This window comes from Eschrichtius robustus, chromosome 3, assembly GCF_028021215.1.
Source record: "Eschrichtius robustus isolate mEscRob2 chromosome 3, mEscRob2.pri, whole genome shotgun sequence".
NCBI lineage: Eukaryota > Metazoa > Chordata > Mammalia > Artiodactyla > Eschrichtiidae > Eschrichtius > Eschrichtius robustus.
The window spans coordinates 158,434,120-158,458,585 of record NC_090826.1 but is presented as its reverse complement, the minus strand read 5'-3'; the positions used below and the strand labels follow the sequence as shown (position 1 = coordinate 158,458,585).

General features: G+C 35.4%; 1 protein-coding gene across 8 annotated transcripts in view; it reads left to right on the top strand.

Moving 5' to 3' along the window:
- The window catches only part of RGS7 (regulator of G protein signaling 7), a 588,042-nt gene that overhangs the window by 401,340 nt on the left and 162,236 nt on the right, over nucleotides 1–24,466 (top strand). For 7 of the 8 annotated variants that reach the window (XM_068541654.1, XM_068541659.1, XM_068541651.1 and 4 more), the window contains one exon: nucleotides 343–393. The exons of the other annotated variant lie outside the window; for it this stretch is intronic. In XM_068541654.1, coding sequence (XP_068397755.1) covers nucleotides 343–393 — 51 coding nt within the window. The remainder of the gene's footprint in view (nucleotides 1–342; nucleotides 394–24,466) is intronic. 8 annotated transcript variants of the gene reach the window in all.

Genomic DNA, 24,466 nt, shown 5'->3' with positions numbered 1-24,466 from the left:
CCATGCTAAGAATTGTGCTTGAAACATAGTGGGCCCTCAATAAACATTCATTAAATGAATAAATCAATAAATCACTTTATCCACTACTAGTATATTAAATCTTAATGTTTAAACATTTCATATTTAATAATTGACTAGTTTGCACCTTGGCTCACCGATGAAAAACAATGTATTCACGCTCTGTTTTCAATACTTCATATGTGGCTGATCTTTAATCTGTTATTATAACAATTAGAAACATTCCTACTCTTATGAGTGCTAAATGTTGAGTTCTTAAGGTTAACATATATAAATAGATGTTCATATATATATATATGTGTTTTTCTTTTTCTCTTTTTTCAGGGTCAGACATTGTTCAATGGTTAATAAAGAACTTAACCATAGAAGATCCAGGTAAATAAATAATTTTCCCATCGATAAAAGTATTTTCTTTGTGGTTTTAAGAAATATGTTTTCTCAGGGCTAACATGACAAACAAGCAAACCTGAAAAATTATAATTACATTTAAATATGTTTTTCCCATTTATACAGATTTTATGGTAGTCAATGTATATTTAACTAAATTTTATTTAGTTTACTTTTAAATTTTTTCAATATATAATGTCCTATTTTATAACATTTGATTCAGGTGATTAGCGACTGTTAGAATGGATGAGCAGTACACATGTCCATAAATAATTATACATATAATTTATAGCAAGTGATTATGAAATAATGAAATTTCTCTTCTGAAAACACATAGAACTAAATCTCATTAATTTATAATTTTGCCTTAACTCCATTTTTGCATGAGGTTTGAAAACAGTGTTATTTGTAATTCCAATTTTTTATCATGCCTACATTATGTTTTTAATACCCTTATTGCAGCCATGGACTCATTTATTGTGATGAACATTTTGTGTATTCTGCAACGCAAACCAATGTCCACAATTTGAGAACAGTTTCTACCAGCGCACTTCTTCATTGCCTAGAGCATACTCTGAATTGTGAGGAATTTAATGACTTTAAAAAAATATCATGTAAGAGCCTTCATGTGTGGCAGATATTTCACATCACTGAAATAAAAATGAGATTATTTTGTTTAGAGAAGATGCTGAAAAAAACAAAAGAAAATAACATAAAAATTGGGATTACAGTGACAGAATGACATAATAGAGAAAGATGGCAATACACTAACTACACAGACACTATCCCTTCAATTAAAAAAAAAATTGATATGGCTTTTACTCCTGCTTCTGGTGATTACCATCTTAGAATGGTTTAGAAATAATAGTACATGGAGATGCAAAGTTTTTATTTTTACTCATTTTGAGCTAACTTTATAAGGCCGTGCCACCAGAAAATATACTTCTAATTCTGTACAAAATGTCTGTGTACATCCCTTGATCACTTGGTGTATGATCTTTTAAAATACTTATTCTATCAAGTTAAACAGGAATAAAACAAGTAAGTAAAGATAAAGCAGCTACTGCCAGCATCAAATTATTACTAGGTGAAAAAAGGAGATAATTATTGGGAAAGGAAGCCACGGTCTTGACAGTTTTACCTTTCAGCCTCAGCTCAGTGCCATTCCTGACTTTGTAAACTGTAGCACCAGACAAAAGACTCCAGTGCTAAGAAAACACTGGCACAATCACAGGAAACCAGGGAACTACTGATTTGCAAAGAATATCATTTCTAAAATGGTCAAGTAGATACAAAAGAGTAGTTCTTTTGCAAATTAAGACTGAAAGTGTACTTCAGTAATAGTCTGAGAAGCAGGGAAAATATACAGGTATAATATGCTAGTAAGAAACATTCATTGTTTATAATTTATACAAGAAATATCATTTTAGCTATAATGTATATGAAAAACTGATTTTATTTGCTTGTTCAACAGTTTAAGGAGGTTGTAAAGCTTCATTAGAAGGTATATAAAAAGATAAAATCAATTATATCTGGGAAAGAACATTCATGTTTTTTAGTCATATTTATGACAGGCTGAAAAATTAGTTTTTGGTTGGTTGGTATGGAGTGAAAAATTCTGTGCTGGATTTTAAGAAGCACTGATGATTGTTCTGAAGATATAACAGATTTTGCACACAGAAAATGAATCAATCTGGGAGATGATTCTAGTTAAATATGATCAAGAATGTAGCTGACATCTACTTTGGTGGTTGCATGATTAATTTAATCATACCATTTTAGAACTGCTCATGAAGAGATAAGTAGTTATTATAAAGCTAGGTCTAATTTTAACTTCATAAATTATCTGAAGATATTTAAAAATAAAAGAGAAACCCATGCCAGGCTTCTATGTTGTGCTTATTTGATGGTCAAGTGGTTGTTTGAAGAACTCTAGGGGTCATTTGAAGTTCTAGATCAATAATTTGTTGAAAGAGAATTTTGTGGCAAGTTGGAAGAAAAGACTAATGCTTTGGTATAGGAGCAGGTTCTGGTGATCCATTTAGAGATGGGGAGAGGGTTACATGATCTTCAGGGACTTCTGAGGGAAGGGGGTTGCATAATCCAACACCAGTATATATTTACATATACATACCAAATTTTCCTTTTACATTCATTCAACGATGGACAGTTAGGTTGCTTCCATATCCTGGCTATTGTAAATGATGCTGCAATGAACACTGGGGTGCAAATATCTTTTTGAGTTAGTGTTTTTGTTTCCTTTTGATAAATTCCCACAAGGGGAATTGCTGAATCATATGGTAGTTCTATTTTTAATTTTTTGAGGAACTTCCATAATGTTTTTCATAGTGTCTGCATCAGTTAACACCAACAGTGCACAATGGTTTCCTTTTCTCCACAACCTTGCCAACATTTGTTATTTATTATCTTTTTGCTAATAGCCATTCTGACAGGTGTGAGGTGATATCTCATTGTGTTTTTGATTTACATTTCCATGATGATTGGTGATGCTGAGCATCTTTTTCAAGTACCTGTTGTGGACATCTGTATGTCTTCTTGGAAAAATGACTACTCAGATCATCTGCCCATTTTTTAAAAAAATTATTTATTTATTTATTTACGGCTGTGTTGGGTCTTCATTTCTGTGCGAGGGCTTTCTCTAGTTGTGGCAAGCGGGAGCCACTCTTCATCGCAGTGCGCGGGCCTTTCACTGTCGTGGCCTCTCTTGTTGCGGAGCACAGGCTCCAGACGCGCAGGCTCAGCAGTTGTGGCTCACGGGCCCAGTTGCTCCGCGGCATGTGGGATCTTCCCAGACCAGGGCTCGAACCCGTGTCTCCTGCATTAGCAGGCAGATTCTCAACCACTGTGCCACCAGGGAAGCCCTGCCCATTTTTAATCAGATTTTTTGTTATTGAATTCTTTATATATTTTGAATATTAACACTTACCAGATATATGATTTGCAAATATCTTCTCCCATTCAGTAGGTTGCCTTTTCATTTTGATGATGGTTTCCTTCACTGTGCAAAAGATTTTTAGTTTGATCTAGTCCCATTTGTTTATTTTTGCTTTTGTGTCCCTTGCCTTTGGGGTCAGATCCACCAAAACATCACGGAGATCTATGTCAGTGAGTTTAGCACCTATGTTTTCTTCTAGGAATTTTATGATTTCTGGTCTTACACTCAAGTCTTTAATCCATTTTGAATTAGTTTTTATGTATGCTATAAGATAGTGATCTAGTTTTGCTCTTTCACATGTGGCTGTCTAGTTTCTCCAACACCATTTATGACATTTCATGACACCAAGATAATGTCATTTCTTTCTTTTATGTTTTTGGCTCCTTGGTAGTAAGTTAATTGACCATATATTTGTGGGTTTATTTATGGACTGTCAATTCTGTTCCATTGATCTGTGTGTCTGTTTTTGTGTCAATACCATACTGTTTTGATTAATACAGCTTTGTAGTATAGTTTGAAATCAGGACGCTCGATACCTCAGGTTTTGTTCATTGTTCTCAAGCTTGTTTTTGCTATTTGGGATCCTTTGTGGTTCCATAGAAATTTTAGAATTATTTGTTCTAGTTCTACAAAATATGTCTTTGGAATTTTGATAGGGATTTCATTGAATCTGTAGATTGCTTTGGCTATTAGGGGCATTTTAACAATATTAATTCTTCCAATTCATGAGCATGGAATATCTTTCCATTTATTTGTGTCTTCAGTTTCTTTCCTCAGTGTTTTATAGTTCTCAGCGTACAGGTATTTCACTTCCTTGGTTAAATTTATTCCTACGTATTTTAATCTTTTTGATACAATTGAAAATGGGGTTCTTTTCTTCATTTATCTTTCTGATAGTTTGTTAGTAGTGTATAGAAACACAGCAGATTTCTGTATATTAATTCTTTATCCTGAAACTTTACAGAATTCATTTATTAGTTCTAATAGTTTTTTGGTGTAGTCTTAGGATTTTCTATATATAGTATCATGTAAACTGAAAACAGTGACGGTTTTACTTCTTCCTATCCAATTTGGATGTCTTTTATTTATTTTTCTTGCCTAACTGCTGTGGCTAGGACTTCAGTACAATGTTGAATAAAAGTGGCAAGAGTAGACATCCTTGTCTTGTTCCTGATCTTAGAGGAAAAGTTTTCAGCTTTTCTCTGTTCAGTATGATGTTAATTATGGGTTTGTCATATATGACCTTTATTATGTTGAGGTACATTCCCTCAATACCCCCTTACTTGAGCATTTTTGCATAAATTGATGTTGAATTTTGTCAAATGCTTTTCTGCAACTATCAGGATGATCATATGATTTTCTATGTTCACCAAGGATTTTGGATTGTAACTTTCTTTCTTGTGATGCCCTTGTCTGATTTTGGTATCAGGGTAATGCCAGCTTTATGAAATGTGTTTGGAAGGTTTCCTTTCTCTTCAATTTTTTGGAAGAATTTAAGAAGGATCGATATTAAATTTTTGAATGTTTTTGTAGAATTCACCACTAAAATCTACTGGTCGTGGGCTTTTGTTTGTTGGGAGATTTTTGAATTACTGTTTTAATTTCCCTACTAGTAATCAGTCTATTAAGATTTTCTATTTCTTCATGATTCAGTCTTAGAAGATTGTATATTTCTAAAAATTTATCCATTTCTTCTAGACTGTCCAATTTGTTCGCATATACTTGTTTGTAGCAGTCCTTATGATTCTTTATTTTTCTGTGGTATCAGTTTTAAATTCTCCTTTTTAATCTCTGATTTTATTTGTTTGAGTCCTCTCTCTTTTTTTCTTGGTTAGTCTAGCTACTTTGCCGATTTTATCTTTTAAAAAAACCAGCTCCTTCTTTCATTGGTGTTTTCTATGTTTTTTTTATCTCTACTTCATTTATTTCCACTCTGATCTTTATTATTTCATGTATTCTACTAATTTTACCTTTGTTCTTTTTATAGTTCCTTTAGGTGTAAAGTCAGATTGTTTATTTGAGTTATTATTGTTATGAGGTAGGAGTGTATTGCCATGAAATTCTCTCTTTGAACTGATTTTCTGCATCCCATAGACTTTGCTATGTCATATTTATGTTCTCATTTCTCTTCAGGTATTTTTTTTTCTTCTTTTGATTTCTTTGATTATCCATTGATACTTTGGTATCAATTTTACTTAATTAGATTTAATTATAGATTTTATTTAATCTCCATTTTTTATGTTTTTTCTCTTTATTTCCTTGTGATTGTTTTCTAGTTTCATACAATTATGGTAAAAGAAAATACTTGACATAATTTCAATCTTCTTGAATTACTTGAGACTTGCTTTGCAATCTAACATGTGATCTATCCTGGCTATTGTTCCATACGCACTTGAGAAGAATATGTATTCTGCTGCTTTGAGATGAAACATATGTATCACACTGTTTCCTTATTTTGTCTAGATGATCTATGCATTGATTTAAGTAGGGTGTTAAAGTCCCCTACTATTGTTGTATTGCTTTCAATTTTTCAACTTAAGTCCATTAATATTTTCTTTATATATCTTGGTGCTCCTCTGTTGGGTTCATATATGTTTATAAACGTTATATCTTCTTGCTGAATTGACCTCTTTATCATTATGTAATGTTCTTCTTTGTCGTTTATTATAGTTTTTGTTTAAAGCCTATTTTGTCTGATATGAGTATAGCTACTCTTGCTTTCTTTTCATTTCCATATACATGGAATATCTTTTTCCATCCCTTCACTGTAAGTCCATGTGTGTCCTTTCTTCTGAAGTGAGTCTCTTGTAGGCAACATATAGATGGGTCTTGCATTTTAATCCATTCAGCTAGTCTGTGTCTTTTGATTATTGAATTTAGTCCATTTACATGTAAAGTAAATAGTGATAATCATATATTTTGCCATTTTGTTTATTGTTTACTGGCTGTTCTTATAGTTACTCTCAGTTCTTCTCTTTTCCTCTTTATCTCTTCCCTTGTGTTTTGTTGATTTTCTTTAGTATTGTGTTGAGATTCTTTTTCTCATTTTCTTTTGTGTATTTACTTCAAGTTTTTTTCTTATGGTTATTATGAGGTTCGCATGTGACGGCCTGTTTAAATGGTAGACTTAAGTTGGTAGCAACTTAAATGTGAACACATTCCAAACCTTTATCTTTTTACTCCTCCACTCCCCTACACTGGGCAAACGTTTTACTCATGATAACACATTTTACATTATTTATTTTATACATCCTTTAATTAATTATTATGATTTTAGTTATTTTTACTTGTCTTTTAACCACTATGCTTGCTTTATAAATGCTTGATCCACTTCCTGTAGTATATATTTATCTTTACTGGTGAAATTTTTACTTTCATATGTTTCTTATTATTAATTAGTGCCTTTTCTTTTCACCTTAAATAAGTCTTTATAATATTTCTTGTAGGGATGGTTTAGTGGTGATGAACTCCTTTTGCTTTTGTCTATCTGGGAAAATCTTGACCTCTTTTTCAATTCTGCATGATATTCTTGGTTGGAAGTATTTTCCCTTAAGCGCTCTGAATATGTCATCCACCCCCTTCTGGCCTGTAGTTTCTGCTGAAAAATCTGTGATAGCCTTATGTGGTTTCTTTTCATATGTAACAAGTTGTTATTCTCTTGCTGCTTTTAGGATACTCTTTTTATCCTTAAACTTTACAATTTTAATTATAATGTGTCTTGATGTGTGTCTCTTTGAGTTCATCTTATTTGGGACTCTCTGGGCTTCCTGGACCTGGATGTCTTATTTCTTTTCCCGGATTGGGGAAGTTGTCAGCTACTGTTTCTTCAAATAATTTTTCTGGCTCTTTCTCTCTTCTCATTCTAGGACCTCTATAATGCATATATTTCATTTGATGTTGTTCCAAAGTTCTATTAAGATTTCTTCACTTTTTAAAATTCTTTTTTCATTTTCCTACTCTTGTCTGTGTTAGTTCCATTGTTTTTCTTTCAGCTCACCAAATCGTTCTTCTACATCATGCAGTCTGCTGTTGAACCCATCTAGTGTATTTTTAGTTATGTCATAACTTCTATTTGGTACTTTTTAATATTTTCTGTCTCTTTGTTGAACTTCTCACTGTGTTTATTCATTCTGCTCCCAGGTTCAGTGAGCATCTTTATGACCATTATTTTCAGGTCTTTATCAGGTAGATTGCTTATCTCCATTTCATTTAATTCTTTTTCTGAAGTTTTATCTTACTCTTTCAATTGGGACATACTCCTCTATCTCCTTATTTTGCCTAGTTCTCTTTGTTTGTTTCTATGTAATAGGTATATCAGCTATCTCTCCCAGTCTTGAAGGAGTGGCCTTATTTGGGTGATGTCTCCTGGGGCTCAGAAGCACAATTCTGCCTGGCCAATAGATCCAGGAGTTCAAGGGGTCTCCCCTATGTGTGCTGCATGCACCCTACTGTTGTGGTGGAATCCTGGCTGCTGTGTGGCACTGGTGGATGAGTCTGGATCCCAGGTTAGCTGCTGGGAGCAGCTGCCAAAGGGCACTGGTAGATGGGGCTATTGCTAATCCACCAGGGCTCTTAGTGAGGCATGCCCACTGGTGCTAACAGATGGACAATTCCAAAATGGCACCCTCTAGTGCCAGTATTAGCAAGGTAACCTGCAATCACATAAATGGCTCAAATCAGTGATTCATTTCCAGGGGGGTATTCCACCTGGTTCCTGTCTCTGGCAGATGCTTCAAGGTTAGTAAGTGGGTATCCTATACCTATGATCCGTGTACTTTTTTTTAAATTGAAGTATAGTTGATTTACAGTGTTGAGTTATTTCCAGGTATACAGCAAAGTGATTCAGTTATATATATATATATACCTATATTCTTCTGCAGATTCGTTTTCATTATAGATTATTACAAGATATCAAATATAGTTCCCTGTGCTATACAGTAGGTCCTTGTTGTTTATCAATTTTATATATAGTAGTGTGCATCTGTTAATCCCAAACACCTAATTTATCCATTCCTCCCCCTGCCTTTCCCCTTTGGTAACCATAAGTTTATCTTCTATGTCTGTGAGTCTTTTTCTGTTTTGTAAATAAGTTCATTTGTATCATTTTTTTAGATTCCATGTATAATTGATATCCTATGATATTTGTCTTTCTCTTCTCTGTCTGACTTATTGGGATAATCTCTAGTTCCATCCAAGTTACTACAAATGACATTATTTTATTCATTTTTATGACTAATATTCCATTGTATAAATACCACCTCTTCTTTATCCATTTATTTATCTGTCAATGGACACTTAGGTTGCTCCATGTCTTGGCTGTTGTAAATAGTACTTCTATGAACATTAGAGTGCTTGTATCTTTTCAAAGTAAGAGTTTTCATCTTTTCCGGATATATCCCCAGGAGTCGGATTGCTGGATCATATGGTAACTCTATTTTTAGTTATTTTAAGGAACATCCATACTGTTCTCCATAGTGGATGCACCAGTTTACATTCCCCCAAAGAGTGTAGGAGGATTCCCTTATCTCCAACCCGCCTCTAGCATTTGTTTGTAGACTTTTGATGTTGGCCATTGTGACTGGTGTGAGGTAGTTTTGATCACTGTAGTTTGATCATCATTGTAGTTTTGATTTGCATTTCTCTAGTAACTGGAGATGTTGAGCATCTTTACATGTGCCTGCTGGACATCTGTATGTCTTCTTTGGAGAAATGTCTATTTAGGTCTTCTGCCCATTTTTTGATTGTTCTATTTTTAAATATTGAGCTATATGAGCTATTTGTGTATTTTGGAAATTAATCCCTTGCCAGTTGCATCATTTACAGATATTTTCTCCCATTCCACAGGTTGTCTTTTCATTTTGTGTATGGTTTCTTTGCTGTGCAAAAGCTTTTAAGTTTAATTAGATTCCGTTTGTTTATTTTTGCTTTTATTTCCATTACTCGAGGAGATGGATCAAAAAAAAAATATTGCTGCTTTATGTCAAAGAGTGTTCTGTGTTTTCCTCCAGGAATTTTATAGTATCCAAACTTACATTTAGGTCTTTAATCCATTTTTAGTTTAGTTTTGTATATGGTATTAGATAATGTTCTAATTTCATTCTTTTACATCTAGCTTCCCAGTTTTTCTGGCACCACTTATTCAAGAGACATTTTTCTGTTGTTTGTTCTTGCTGCCTTTTTCATAGATTAATTGACCATAGCTGCATGGGTTTATTTCTGGGCTTTCTATCCTGTTCCATTGATCTGTGTGTCTGTTTTTGTGTCAGTACCATACTCTTGAATACTGTAACTTTACAGTAGATTCTGAAGTCAGGGAACATGATTCCTCCATTTCCATTCTGCTTTCTCAAGATTTTTGGCTATCTGAGGTCTTTTGTGTTTCCATACAAATTTTAAAATTATTTTTCTAGTTCTGTGAAAAATCCCATTGGTAACTTGATAGGGATTGCCTTGAATTTGTAGATTGCCTTGGGTAGTATGGTCATTTTAACAATATCGATTCTCCCACTCCAAGAATACCACCATATATCATTCCACCTGTTTGTGTTGTCTTCAGTTTCTTTCATCAGCATCTTCTAGTTTTCAGAGTACAAGTCTTTTTCCTCCTTAGGTAGGTTTATTCCTATGTATTTTATTCTTTTGGATGTGATGATAAATGGGATTGTTTCCCTAATTTCTCTTTCTCATATTTCATTGTTGGTGTATAGAAATGGAAGAGATTTCTGTATATTGATTTTTGTATCCTGCAACTTTATTGAATTCATTGATGAGCTCTAGTAGTTTTGGTGGCATCTTTAGGCTTTTCAACGTATAGTATCATGTCATCTGCAAACAGTGACAGTTTAACTTCTTCCTTTCAAATTTGGATTCCTTTTATTTCTTTTTCTTGTCTGCTTGCTGTGGCTAGGACTTCCAAAATTATGTTGAGTAAAAGTGGCAGAAGCAGGCATCCTTGTCTTGTACCTGACCTTAGAAGAAATGCTTTCAGATTTTCACCATTGAGTATGATGTTAGGTGTGGGTTGTCATATGTGGCCTTTATTATGTTGAGGTGCATTCCTTCTATGCCCACTTTCTGGAGAGTTTTTATCATAGGTGCTGTTGAATTTTGTCAGAAGCTTTTTCTGCAGCTATAGAGATGATCATACAGTTTTTATTCTTCAATTTGTTAATGTGATGTATCTCATTGACTGATTTGCAGATATTGAAAAATCCTTACGTCTTTGGTATAAATCCCACTTGATCATGTTGTATGATCATTTTAATATATTGTTGGATTGAGTTTGCTAGTATTTTGTTGAGGATTTTTGCATCTATGTTCGTCAGTGATATTGGCCTGTAATTTTCCTTTTTCTGCAATATCTTTGTCTGGTTTTGCTATCAGGGTTATGGTGGCTTCATAGAATGAGTTTGGAAGTGTTGTCTCCTCTGCAATTTTTTGGAATACTTTCATAAGGATAGGTGTTAACTCTTCTTTAAATGTTTTGTAGAATTCACCTGTGAAGCCATCCGGTCCTGGACTTTTGTTTGTTGAAAATTTTTAAATTACTGATTAAATTTTAGTACTGGTAATTCATCAGTTAATATTTTCTATTTCTTCCTGGTCCAGTCTTGAGAGATTGTTCCTTTTTAAGAATTTGTCCATTTCTTCTTGGCTGTCCATTTTATTGCCATATAGCTGCTCGTAGTAGTCTCATGATCCTTTGTATTTCTGTGGTGTCACTTGTAACTTCTTTTTTATTTCTGATTTTATTGATTTGCACCCTCTTCTATTTTTTCTTGTTGAGTCTGGCTAAAGGATTATCAATTTTGTTTCTCTTGTTAAAGAACCAGCTTTTAGTTTCATTGATCTTTTCTATTGTTTTCTTCATCTCTATTTCATTTATTTCTGCTCTGATCTTTATTTCTTTCCTTCTACTAACTTTGGGTTTTGTTTGTTCTCCTTCCTCCGCTTGCTTTAGGTGTAAGGTTAAGTTGTTTGAGATTTTTCTTGTTACCTGATGTAAGACTGTATTGATCTAAAATTCCCTCTTAGAACTGCCTTTGCTGTGTCCCATAGGTTTTGGATCATCGTGTTTTCGTTTCCATTTGTCTCTAGGTATTTTTTGATTTCCTCTTTGATTTCTCCAGTGATTCCTTGGTTGGTTGGTAGCACATTGTTTAGCCTCCACACGTTTGTGTTTTCTGCCTTTTTTTCCTTGTGGTTGATTTTTAGTCTCATAGCATTTTGGTCAGAAAATATGATTGATATAATTTCAATTTTCTTAGATTTTCCAAGGCTTGTTTTGTGGCCTAGCATTTAATCTACTCTAGAGAATGTTCCACGTGCACTTGAAAACAATGTGTATTCTCTGCTTTTGGGTGGAAATCTCTCTATATATCAATTAAGTTCATTTGGTCTAATGTGTCATTTACAGCCTGTATTTCCTTATTGATTTTCCACCTGGATTTCCAGTCCATTGTTGTAAGTGGGGTGTTAAAGTCCCCTAAAACAATAAGCTTTACTGTTTATTTATCCTTTTGTCTGTTAATTTTTGCCTTATATGTTGAGATGCTCCCATGTTGGATGCATATATATTTACAATTTTTATATCTCCTTCTTGAATTGATCACTTGATCATTATATAGTGTCCTTCTTTGTCTCTTGTAACAGTCTTTATTTTAAAGTCTATTTTATTCAAAATAAGTATTGCTACTCTGGCTTTCTTTTCATTTCCATTTGCGTGGAATAACTTTTTCCATATCCTCACTTTCAGTCTGTATGTATCTCTAGTTCTGAAGTAAGTCTCTTGGAGGCAGCATATATATGGGTCTTTTTTTATTCATTCAACCACTTTATGTCTTTTGGTTGGAACATTTATTTCATTTACATTTATGGTAATTATTGGGATTCCCTCCCCCTTTTTTTTCTTCTCTTGTGATGTGATGACTATCTTAGTGTTATGTTTGGATTCATTTTTCTTTTTTGTGTATATTTCTGTTATAGATTTTTTGGTTTGCAGTTACTGTGAGGTTTTTGTATAGCAGTCTCCCTCTCTCTCCCTCTCTCACTCTCTCTCTCTCTCTCTCTCTCTCTCTATATATATATATATATATATATATATGTGTGTGTGTGTGTGTGTGTGTGTGTGTATACATATATTATATTATATATATATGAATTATTGCTTTAAGTTGCTGATCTCTTAATTTCAAATGCATTTTTATTTTTTATTTTTTTTAAACATCTTTATTGAAGTATAATTGCCTTACAATGGTGTGTTAGCTTCTGCTTTATAACAAAGTGAATCAGTTATACATATACAATATGTTCCCATTTCTCTTCCCTCTTGCATCTCCCTCCCTCCCACCCTCCCCATCCCACCCCTCTAGGTGGTCACAAAGCACCAAGCTGATCTCCCTGTGCTATGCGGCTGCTTCCCACTAGTTATCTATTTTAACAAATGCATTTTTAAAAGCCTGCATTTGTACTCTCTTCCCCTCACAATTTCTGTTTTTGATATCATATTTTACCTCTAATTGTTTTCTGTATCCCTTAACTGCTTATTGTGGTTATAGATGATTTTACTACTTTCATCTGTTAACCTCCCTACTAGTTTTGTTTGTGGATGATTTATTACTTTTCCTGTATGTTTGCCTTTGTCAGTGAGCTCTTTCATTTTGTAATTTTAGTGTTTCTAGTTGTGGCCTTTTCTTTTTCACCTAGAGGAGTTCCTTTAACATTTGTTGTAATGCCAGTTTGGTGATGCTGAATTCTTTTAGCTTCTGCTTGTTTGTAATGCTTTGATTTCTCCCTCAAATCTGAATGAGGGCCTTGCTTGGTAGAGTATTCTTGGTTATAGGTTTTTTCCTTTCACCACGTTAAATATATCATGCCACTCCCTCCTGGCCTGCAGAGCTTCTGTTGAAAAATCAGCACATAGCTTTATGTGAGTTCCCTATTATGTTATTTGCTGCTTTTCTCTTGTAACCTTTAATATTCTCTCTTTATCTTTAATTTTTGTCATTTTGATTAAAATGTGTCTTTGTGTGTTCCTTTTTGGATGAATTCTGTATGGGACTCTCTGCACTTCCTGTACTTGGGTGACTGTTTCCTTTCCCATGTTGGGGAGGTTTTCAGCTATTATCTCTTCAAATGTTTTCTAGTGCCCTTTCTCTCTTCTCCTTCTGAGACCCCTATAATGTGAATATAAGTGTGCTTGATGTTGTCCCAGAGGTCTCTTAAACTGTCCGTGTTTGTTTTCATTCTTAATTCTTTTTTTCTGTTCAATGGTAGTGATTTCAACTACTTTGTCTTCCAGGTTACTGATCTGTGCTTTTATATCATTTAGTCTACTATTGATTCCTTCTAGCATATTTTTCATTTCAGTTATTGTATTCTTCATCTCTGTTTGGCTGTTCTTTAAATTTTATAACTCTTTGTTAAAAATTCTGACTCCTTGCTCTGTGCATCCATTCTCCTCCCTAGTTTTTTGCTCAACTTTGCGATCATGACTCTCAACTCTTTCTCAGGTAGATTGCCTATCTTCACTTCACTTAGTTCTTCTGGGGTTTTATCTTGTTCCTTTGTCTGGAACATATTCCTCTGCTGCCTCATTTTGTCTAAGTCGCTATTTGTATTTTTATGTATTTTAGGTTATTTCTGTTTCTCAACCTTGGAGAAGTGACCTTCTCTAGGAGACGTCCTATGTGTCCCAGCAGTGCACTTCCCTCTTGTCACCCCAGCTGTATGCTCTAGGGCTTCCCCCAAAGAGGGCTGCGTGGGTTCTTCTGTTGTGGTGGTCTGACTTATATGGGTGGTCTGGTAGGCTTTACTGGCCCCTAGTCCAGTTGGTTGGAAGGTCCTACCTTGTGTGGATGTTGCTGGCTGCTGTTTAATGGGGCCTTGTCATGAGGCGGCTGGTTGCAGAACCCTAAGGCACCCTGGGGCTAGTGCTGGCTCACTGGTGGGTGGAGTCTAGGTCGTGCAGGAGCTGTTGCCCACACACTGGCATGTGAAGCCAGATCCTGGGGTTAGTGCAGGACTACTGGCAGGCAGAGTTGTTTCTTGGAGCCTGGCTGCATGGGCCGTGGATCCCAGAGCTCGTTTTAGATTGTTGGTGAGGGAAGGCTAGTTCCTGACACAGTTATGTATGTGGTGCAAGGTGTCCTGAAAATTGTGTTGGCCTACTAGTGGGCAGGGCCAGGGCCCAGCTGGCCACAGTGTAGGATCTGGTTTGCTGTTGGCAGTCTTATTCCACAGGCTGTGGGATCATTGTTTTCCTGGTTCTGGCATCTGCCCCCTTGTGAGTGAGGCTGATCTAGAGGCTAGTGCAAGCTTCCTGGAGGGCAGGGCCAGTGCCTACTCACTGTTGTGTGGAGGTGGGTCTTGGCCCTCTGGTGGGCAGGGCTGTGTCTAGGCACATGTCTAGAGGTGACTCTGGGCTCAGGAAGTCTTTAGGCAGGCTGTCTGCTGATGGGTCCATACCAGGTTAGTTGTTTGGCCTGAGGCATCCCAGCATTGGAGCCTACAGGGTTTGGGTGGGGCCAGGTCTTGGTGCTAATGATCCAGCAATGTTCACCTATTTGGATGTTTCTCAATATGCCTGCCACTAGTGTCTTTGTTCCCAAGATTCCCCACTGCTCCAAGAGAGTCTCTGAGTCCAGAAGGTAAGTCTGGCCCAGGCTCCTACCAAATTACTGCTTTTGCCCTTGGTCCCGGTGTGGGTGGGATTTTGTGTGCTCCCTTTTAAGAGTGAAGTCTCTATTTCCCCTAGTCATGTGGGGCTCTGTAATTAAGCCCTGCTGGCCTTCAGAGCCAAATACTGTGTGGTCTCTTCTTCTTGGTTCTGGAACCCCAGGCTGGGGAGTCTCATGTGAGGTTTAGTACTCTCACTCCTGTGGGAGAGCCTCAGCAATATAATTATTCTACAGTCTGTGGGTCTCCCCCCTCCCTGGAGGATATGGGATTTAATTATATCGTGAGTCCACCCCTCCTACCTATATCATTGTGGTTCCTTCTTTATGTCTTAGTTGTAGAAGATCTTTTCTGGTAGGTTCCAGTGTTCTTCATTGATGGTTGTTCTGCAGATAGTTGTGATTTTGTTGTGCTCATGAGAGGAGTGAGCTCAGGGTCTTTCTAGTCCGCTGTCTTGGCCAATCTCCGTGTGTACTTTTTGTTCTGTTCTTTTTGTGCTGGTTTTGGGTTGAATGAGTCTGTACATAAGATGTTTAAGAGCAGGTTTTATGCCCCCTGCATAAAACCTGTGTTTTATGTAGTCTTATGTAGCTTTCCTGGGCATAGTCCCCATTGGTTTTCAAAGCTAAGCATTTGGGGGGCTTGTCTCTTCTGTGCAGGATCAAAGGGTTAGAGTGCCTGATGTGTAACTTGAATTCCTTTCTCCTCAGGGAGAAATTCCATACCTTTGTGATCCCTCCTAATTGTGGATTGCTGTGGCTGAGGTGTGGGTTTTTCCTTGACAAGCCAGTATCTCTGCCTTTTCTTCCTGTCTTGAAGCTCTCCTTTTCCCTTTGTTGAGGAGGTTCTGTTCATTCAGTTTTCAGGTCTTTTTCCAAAAGAATTATTTCATATGTAGTTGTAGCTTTGTTGTGTCCATGGGAGGATGTGAGTTCAGGGTCTTCAATACTGCCATCTTGAACCCACCTTTCTCTGAATGTTTCTTATTAGGCATATTCCTAGTTATTTTATTTTGTGTAACTATTATATGTGGGTTCTCCCTTCCATTATATTTACTAACTGATTATTGTTTGTACATATGAAAATTATTAATTTATATATGCTAATTGTAGATATCACTATATTACTAAATTTTACTTTTGTTAATATTTTTGTATTTGTAATTTATTTTAAAACTAGAATACTTCTTCCAGCAGTTTTTCAGGATTATATGTGGTTGCGGTTGAGTACCTGAGCCCTTGCGTATGTGACAGTAACTTTTGTTGCCTGTGTGTATGCTGACAACATGGCTAGATATAGAGTACATGAGATAAACTTTCATTTTTAAAACACTGTAGATATTAATTCATTGCTGTTATGCATTCAATACGCTGTTTCTCCCCTGCCAGTATTCTTACCATAATGTCTTCCCTCTCTTTGAAATTCAAAATATAGGTACACAGTTCCTAGTTGTTTATACTTTTCTTTTTTTTTTTGGTGTATTTATATTATGTGCTGAATCATTTAAGTTGATTTAGGTTTTCTTAAGATGAAGAAAATTGTTTTTTCCTTTTCTCTTATTAAACTTCATATTTTTCATTTTTAAAATGTGACTACCATTTTGTGCTTTTCTGAGAATTGAAATATATACATATAAGTAAATTAAGCAGTTAATACTGCATCTAGTTGCTCAGAAGATGTTAACAATTATGGTTAGTTTTATATTCATTGTTGTTGTTATATCTAATTATTTTCCTGTTTATTTGTTCTGGTTTATTCTTTTGAAACATATACTGGTATATTTCACTCCATTCTATACTGCAATTTTTTTCATTATTTTCCTAGTTTTTCACCTTTATGCTCCATCTAGGTTAACTTATTAAGTTTGTACATTACACAATTTCTTTTAGTTTTCTTCACTGGCAATTCAGCTGTTTATTGCTGCTAATAGAAAATAAATATATTATGGTACTTTAAATTTTTATTATTTTTCTTATTTTCTCCACTTCTTTATTTATTTTTACCTGCCCTTTTGCAAGTTCCCCTCTAATCACAGTGTGCTGTCTTATTAGTTATCTTTTATCTCTTCTTATATTACATCAGTGCCATTCAGTTTTTACATTATAATTGCACATAGAAAATACTGTCATAATTTTACTTCTTGTCATTTTATGTCTTAGAAATGTTTGTGGGTTTGTTTTTTGAATCGTTTTCCCATTTATTCTCCTCAAACATAAAATATTCTACATAGGACTGACATTTAGTTATTGATAGGGTGGATGGATTGTCCTTAGAAAACTCAGTGCCATAGTTTCCCTTTTTTTCAGCTGGAGCTTCAGTGCTGGTAACATTAATTTGCCTTAATAGGTTAGCTTTCTTTTGATAGACTGAGTCATGTGGTGAAGGAGCTGGGACTGTGGAAACCCTTATATCAGGACTTCATCCTGATATTTTAACTGTCTCTGAGTGTGATGAACCCATTTCACTGGGTTACATTCTCTCCCTATATTCTGCTTTGTCAATTGCCCAGCTGCCTGCAAGCTGTGGCCTTTCCAGATTTCTCTGGTATTTGTTCTCCACTGTGGTAGAGAAAAGCAGTCCAAAAATTTTACTGTTGTTATAGCCCCACTTCGGCTGCTTTTGGGTGCTGTTGATCTACTTGAATGAACAGGATCCAAAATAGTGTGCTCTGTTCCCTTCTGTGTTCTGCCCTTCCCGTGCAGATTTTGGGGTTTTATTAGTGATCTTCCAAAGTCTTCTCAGTGCTGTGGTGCTTTCTTAGGAGGTGTTGCAATCTGGTCCAATATATATTATATTCTTAGACTTTGGGGATGTATGTTTTGCCACCCTTCCCTAATTTTTAATGCTGACGCAGGTTTCTATTTGTGTAGTTTTTTGCTGCTGAGTTGATAGTTATAAACTTTGCTTATGTTGCCATGGTGCTGGAAGTTAATGATTTTACTAATACTTTTCAACTCTATTTCTTAGAACATAGAATATATATGCAAATGAAAAGCACAGAATAAATTGCATTAGCCTTAGAGTTAGAGCTTAGCTGACAGAATAAATGAAATGGTACTTTGATTTCATAGAAAGAGAAATTGATAGGGTAGGAGTGTGAGAGGAAGAATTTAGCCCTTGGTGAACATCTTTTCTCACTGGCATCCATTGGAAAGCATATTGTACACTACCAATGTCTTCAGTTGGTGATTCACTTAGTTGCTTGCATGTTGTTTCTTCTTCCCATTGACAAGGTCTCTTCCTTTCTTTGACAATATTTGCTTTACCAGGCTTAGTTTGGGATCACAAGAAGTGATCCTGCCTCAAACTGGGAAAGTGTGTTGTGCTTCCTAAGGCCCTGTGGCATATTTCTGTTTTCCTGCCAGCTGCATGAGAATAATTCTGCTGCTCTCCTACCATTCTGAAGTATGGGGTTCTTTGAGTTGTCTGAGGTCCTCTCTGTCTGGACAAACCATACAGTCCTTGCAGTATGATCCTTCTGTGTCACCAGGTCTCTATTTAGGAAAAGAAACAGGTGGTCTCTGCTCTTAGGTAAAGGTATTAACCTTGTGCTTGTTCTTTTCCCCATTGTTTGAAATAGTATTCTGTCATATCAATTGGCTTTTGCTGTGTAACAAACCACCCCAAAATTTAGTGGCTTAGAATAAACAGCTATTTTATTTAGCTCATGATTCTGTGGATTGGCTGGGCCAGAGTTGACTTGGTTGATTCCTGCTGGACTTTCTGAGGGACTGTAGCTAGCTGGTGGATGGATGATCTAGGATTTTTGGCATATTTGGTATTTGGTAGGCGGTCAGCCAGGTGCATCTTATTCTCTCATCCTTCAACCTGCTAGCACTGGCTTTTTACCATGGTGTTTTCTGGGTTCCAAATACAATACAAGCTTCTGCTAGTGTCACATTTTCTATTGCTTCATTTGCCAAGCAAGTGCCATGGCCAAGAACAGAGCCAGTGTAGGAAGGTACAACCAAAAACATGGATGCAGAAGGGTGCAAGCAAATTAGGGCAATTACTACAAAAATCTTCCACATCTGTATTTCTTCTGCCTTTCGGGTCTGCCCTCCTATGGTATGTCCTACTAGCTTTTGACTTGGAGTTGCAAAATTCATCCTCCAGAACCTGTTCATTTTTTCTTAGTAAATATGTTTTATGTCCAATATCATATCATACTAATTGTAGATGTGATTTGAGTGAATTTATCAAAGACAAAGCTTTGATGGAGTTTGCATCCTTCACAAAATGATTGACAGACATCAATAACTTCTTGATATCACCCTGCTCATTTGTGATCCTTGCTGCCTCTCCCTGGAAGGGTCACTCTTACCAAACTCTTGAAGTGATAGTGACCAAGGTGAGTAGTACCTCAGACTAATGAGTAGCTAGGATTTGACGTGAGTCTCACTCTGACCCGTGGATATCAAAGAACATTAAATATTTCTATGTTCCCTGAGTGGCACCCTGCTTGCTCTACCTTTCTCCTTCTCTTTGTCAGCCCATGCTTCTTGAGATCCCAGTATTCCTTGAGAGGCATCCTGGAATTGAAGATGGGTAATGGGCTTTGCAGACATGCTTGAGTTTGAATCTCTATCTATACTTACTGTCTATGGGGCATTGGGCAAGTTACTTAATTTCTCTCTTTTTTTTTTTTCTTTTCTTCTTCTTCAGTAAGATGCTTTTATTACAATGTTTTGTGAAGCTCAAATGAGTCAACATGCAAGTGTGCCAAAATCCTGATTTTATTTTTAAATAGTCCAGATTCTTTTAAAACTCTGAACATTTGCAAGCACATTTAACTAAATTGAATTCTTTAAAAACGTATGCAATTTTTATACTAGCCTTCAAACGCAACCTATTCCTTCTCATCATCGTTCAGCTCCCATTGGCTTTCCTTTACAATGAATATTTTCTGAGCATATTTACATTTGATAGCACTCAATTTGTTGCTTAATTTTATTATCTTTTATTTTACATGTTGGTCTTGTCGCTTCATTCATATCTAGAGAACATAATGGCAGAGAACATATATCCCCTCCAGTCATTGACTGAAGTGCCAAGATCAATCAGTTCCCAATTATCATTTGATGTTTTTTTACTAATGGGAATCCACTGAAGTGATATCAAGTTTATGGTAACTACTGACTTAGTTTGTGATCTCCTAAGTAGTTGAGAAGTGAGGAAGAAGAAATTTCAAATGAACTTTTCATCTAAACCAAACCCAGTATAAAAGAAATGGTTTAAAATGCAGACAGAAGAATAAGATTAAGGATAAATATAGATTTATCCAGGATAAAAACTTAATTTTGAATAGCTTCAAAATTTCTTCCTTTAGAAGTATCATCTGTTGTAAAAAAAAAAAAAAAAAAAAAAAAAAAAACCTGTGAAAATTGAGATTCAAACAAAATTGAGATTCAACCAGATGTTTTGCTTACATATTATCAAACTGAATTGAATATCTTGTCACTGAATTAATTGAATCAACCTATTATGTTCACCATTATACAGAGCCTGTCATCTGCCTCTAAATCCTGCCACAAGTTCTCTAGAGAAAGTGATATAAATTCTGTTAAATATAATAAAACTCTGTTACAAGTGGCCTTAGTATTCTATGGATTTGGTTAGTTTGCCAGTGAAATCAGAATGTATCAGAAGTGAGAAAGTATATAGTATCTCTGTTATCCTTGATAAAGTTTACTTGCAAAGCATTTCATGCTTTTTCCATATAGTTTTTGAATAGATCATTTCATTTGAATACCACAAAAATATCAAGAAGTAGCCATGCAGACATAGTTATTTTACAATTGGAGAATCAACTGAGAGGAAATTATGACAAAAACCTGTTTAAATACATAGAAACGTGTCTCCCAATCTCTACCCTGTGTGTATGATCCTTTTTGCACAATTATTTCAGACCTAGATTCTACTTTTCCTTAAATGGTTAGCAACCATGAGAGGTGCATAGATCCACCTGACCAGATGTTTCATTATATAGTGTCTTCTGGAATAAAGAAATTGATTTTCTCGGATTTGGTGTTGTACTTACCTATTGCATCCTGGCCATACCCTTTGTTAGAGCTATTTCCTATATATTTCAACTCATATGTATTATAGGCAAAATAAAAAGAGATCTTTTCTGTATGCTCTTGTTTCAAACAATAGTCTTACTTGGGTAGTGGGAGGAAAGAAGCTTTTAAAACACTCTGAACCTATAAAAATACATATTTTATTGTCCAGTCTACAAGTTATCCTGTCAATATGAAATAGATAGAAGTGACCACTTTAATATTTATTGTTTCAATGCTAATGAACCATTATAGGAAAATATTCTTTCTTTCTAAGACATAATTTTAAATTCTGATGATAATATGCAAGAAATCATAGATTGGAGCCATCACACACACCTCTAACAAGATTGATTACTTTGACCTTGTTCAGAATGATAGCTATTGCCCAAGCATACATCTTGCAAATGTGCATTTTCTGTTTTAAATAATGCTTAAAGAAAACACTAATAAATTCCTCATATCTTTGAGTACCTGCTCCCAACCGATGTCCCTGCTACTGCAGCCAGAGCTTCATAGTTATTCATATGTACACAGGGAATACTATATGTTGTTCTAATTATTTTCATGTGAGATGAGCAAGAACCATAGTTTCCTTTATGTATTCATTTTAGTGACTTATTAGCTTCTCCTAAGAAGAGAGCAGTAATTCCTTTTTGCATGTATTCCATTAGTACCCCAGTTCTTTAAAATACAAATCACGGTATCTTTATATGGAATATAATCAGGAGCCTGTCTTTTGGTGGCCTTTGCCCCTTGGGAATACTCTAGCAAGGCAGAAAGTAAAAAAGTCTGCAAATGTTTACTCTATGATATCTTCCAATCAAAGTAATCCATACCTACAAGTAAAGCCCAGTCATATCTAGCCTATTGGGATCAACTCTTTCATTTAACTTATATCCTAGCCACACTTCCTTCTCTTCCTCTCCCCCATTTTTGTATCTATTTATTTATGTTTTGCATTTGCATTTAAATACCATATTTCATAATGGAAAAAGTGAGTGCTATTGTCATTTTATTAATATAATAATGCAGTTGCTGTACATAATTAAAACTCAAAACCCAGAATGTACTGAAAAATCTTCATAAAGTCCATAAATCAAAGTTTTGATTGCCAGAATGGAGGCTATTACTCCCAGCTTGTCTGCCATGGTTTTAGCCACAGGCAGGCCATTTTTCCTGCTGATAGATGCTTTTTCTGGTTTGGCCTTCTGGCTGTCTTCATCTCCCACCTCGATTACTATATTTCAATAACAATAAAAAAAATTATAATACATTAGCATTAATGAATTGGGTTTCCCCAGTTACCATACTGTGTGTTTTCTTCCTATTTAAATCATTATAAATAGGAAGGAGACAAAAAAGTTCACATGTGTTGAACACCAACTATATGCCAAGCACCTGTTGAAAACTTGGTATACCGTTGACCCTTGAAAAACACAGGTTTGAACTGCACAGGTCCACTTATTTGTGGATTTTTTTCAATTGTAAATACTACAGTACTACACAATCTGAAGTTTTTGAATCTGAAGATTCAGAACCCTGGATATGGAGGGGACTGACTGTAAAATTATACTCAGATTTTCAACTGTGTAGAGGGTCGGCACCCCAAACCCCCACGCTGTGCAAGGGTCAACGGTATGTTAGTCAATCTTAAAGAAAAAAGAGAGAGAAACTTCATAAAGTAGGTGGTAGACCGGAAAACTAAGTCTCAGATCATGAAACTACTAAGAGAGAGAGAACCAGTATTCAAATCCAGATACATCTGATATCAAAAAATGAACTCTTTCAGGTCCAGACACGGAATATCAATTTCACTTTACAGATGAGGTTCCTAAAACTCAGAACAGACCTGAAATGTGGAGCTGGGATTCACACCTGCTGTGTCAGACTTGATGCCAACACAATGCATTTGTTAGAGATTCAGCAGGTACCCTCTGGCTATGCTAGTTCCCTCTTTTGATTTTTACTGGCTAACACATGCATCTATAAATGTCAGTCCCAGAGTTTTGTAACCTCTCTCAAGTTTACCTGAGTGGATGATTTTCTGTATTTTATTTATAGTTGCCAACTATTTATTAAGGAATATACTAAAAGTAGCTGGGAATGTAATTAGAATTGCAGTCTTTTCATTTGTAAAACTTGAACAAGCATAATGATAGCATCATTCAGTGTACTTTTAACTAGGTTATTAATTCCACTTAGGAACATTTTCTATCTCAGCAGAGCTTGATATTTCTATCTCATCCACTAGAAAAACCAAAAATAAAGATTACTCCACAGACCAAATTGCCCTGTGGTGTTGTCTAAATTCTTCTAGGATCTGGTTGGCCTATTTGCTGTCTTCTTCTTTTTAGGTCTTCACTTTCTTTATTATTACCCTTTTTATGTACACATGTTCCTTTTATAAGCCAACTTGAATATTTTTGTTTTGAAGAAGAAATAGGGCATGTACAACCTTTTAAAAAAAAAAAGGAAAGGAAGGAAAGTAGGAAAAAGTAAGGATAGAAAAAAATTAGAAAGAAGGAAAGAAAAGTAGAAAGGATTGGTAAAGCTAATAAGGCCTAGAGCATAAGATATTGAAAATATATCTATTCATCAAGGTAGCCTACTCAGAAAAAGAAGGGAAATGTAAGTGATTATATCTGTTATCCAGAAGGAGCCATAGACAGTTGTATAAGAGCTATCTAAAAAGTCAGGCCCCTTTATCTTTTATTAAATATAACAGTATTTTTTATCTCCTAGCTGAAGAATGAGTTAGGTTTTTTCCCCCTCTGTATTTGAGTTGAGGGCAATACTACTTGCTCTATTTCTATGTCATAATTGTGAAGCTTTTCCTTTTATTACAACTAAGAATGCTAGGAAATGCTAGGTACAGTAGTACAGAAAACATGATGAGTGCTGATAGAAGCTTTGTAACCTAAATACAATCCTACTATGGCATGAATATACCAGTCTGTTCACTATCACTTGGTCACAAACCATACATAAAGATTACTGCTTTCACAGTAAAAAGATTATGCTTTTTAAAATAATAAGTCTGAGAAATTCAATGTAACATATAATATGATTTTTAAATTTTGAAAATTCCCATGTAAATGAGAAAGTCGTGGGTCTAATAAAACTAAAATGCTTTTTAAATTTTGCAGTTATATTAAAATTTAAGTGATTGGACCTCTTGAATTATCCAGAATTCCTCCTTCCTAATACCTGGGCACTGAGGCCCATTAGAGTACATACTGTAGAATTCTGGTTAACTACATTTCACCTGAGGCACACACTCAGAATATGGTTTGTGTCATTTTTCTATAAACAATGGCTCTTTTGATTTAATCTAAATTTTTGGAAGGGGATCTTCCAGGTGTCACTA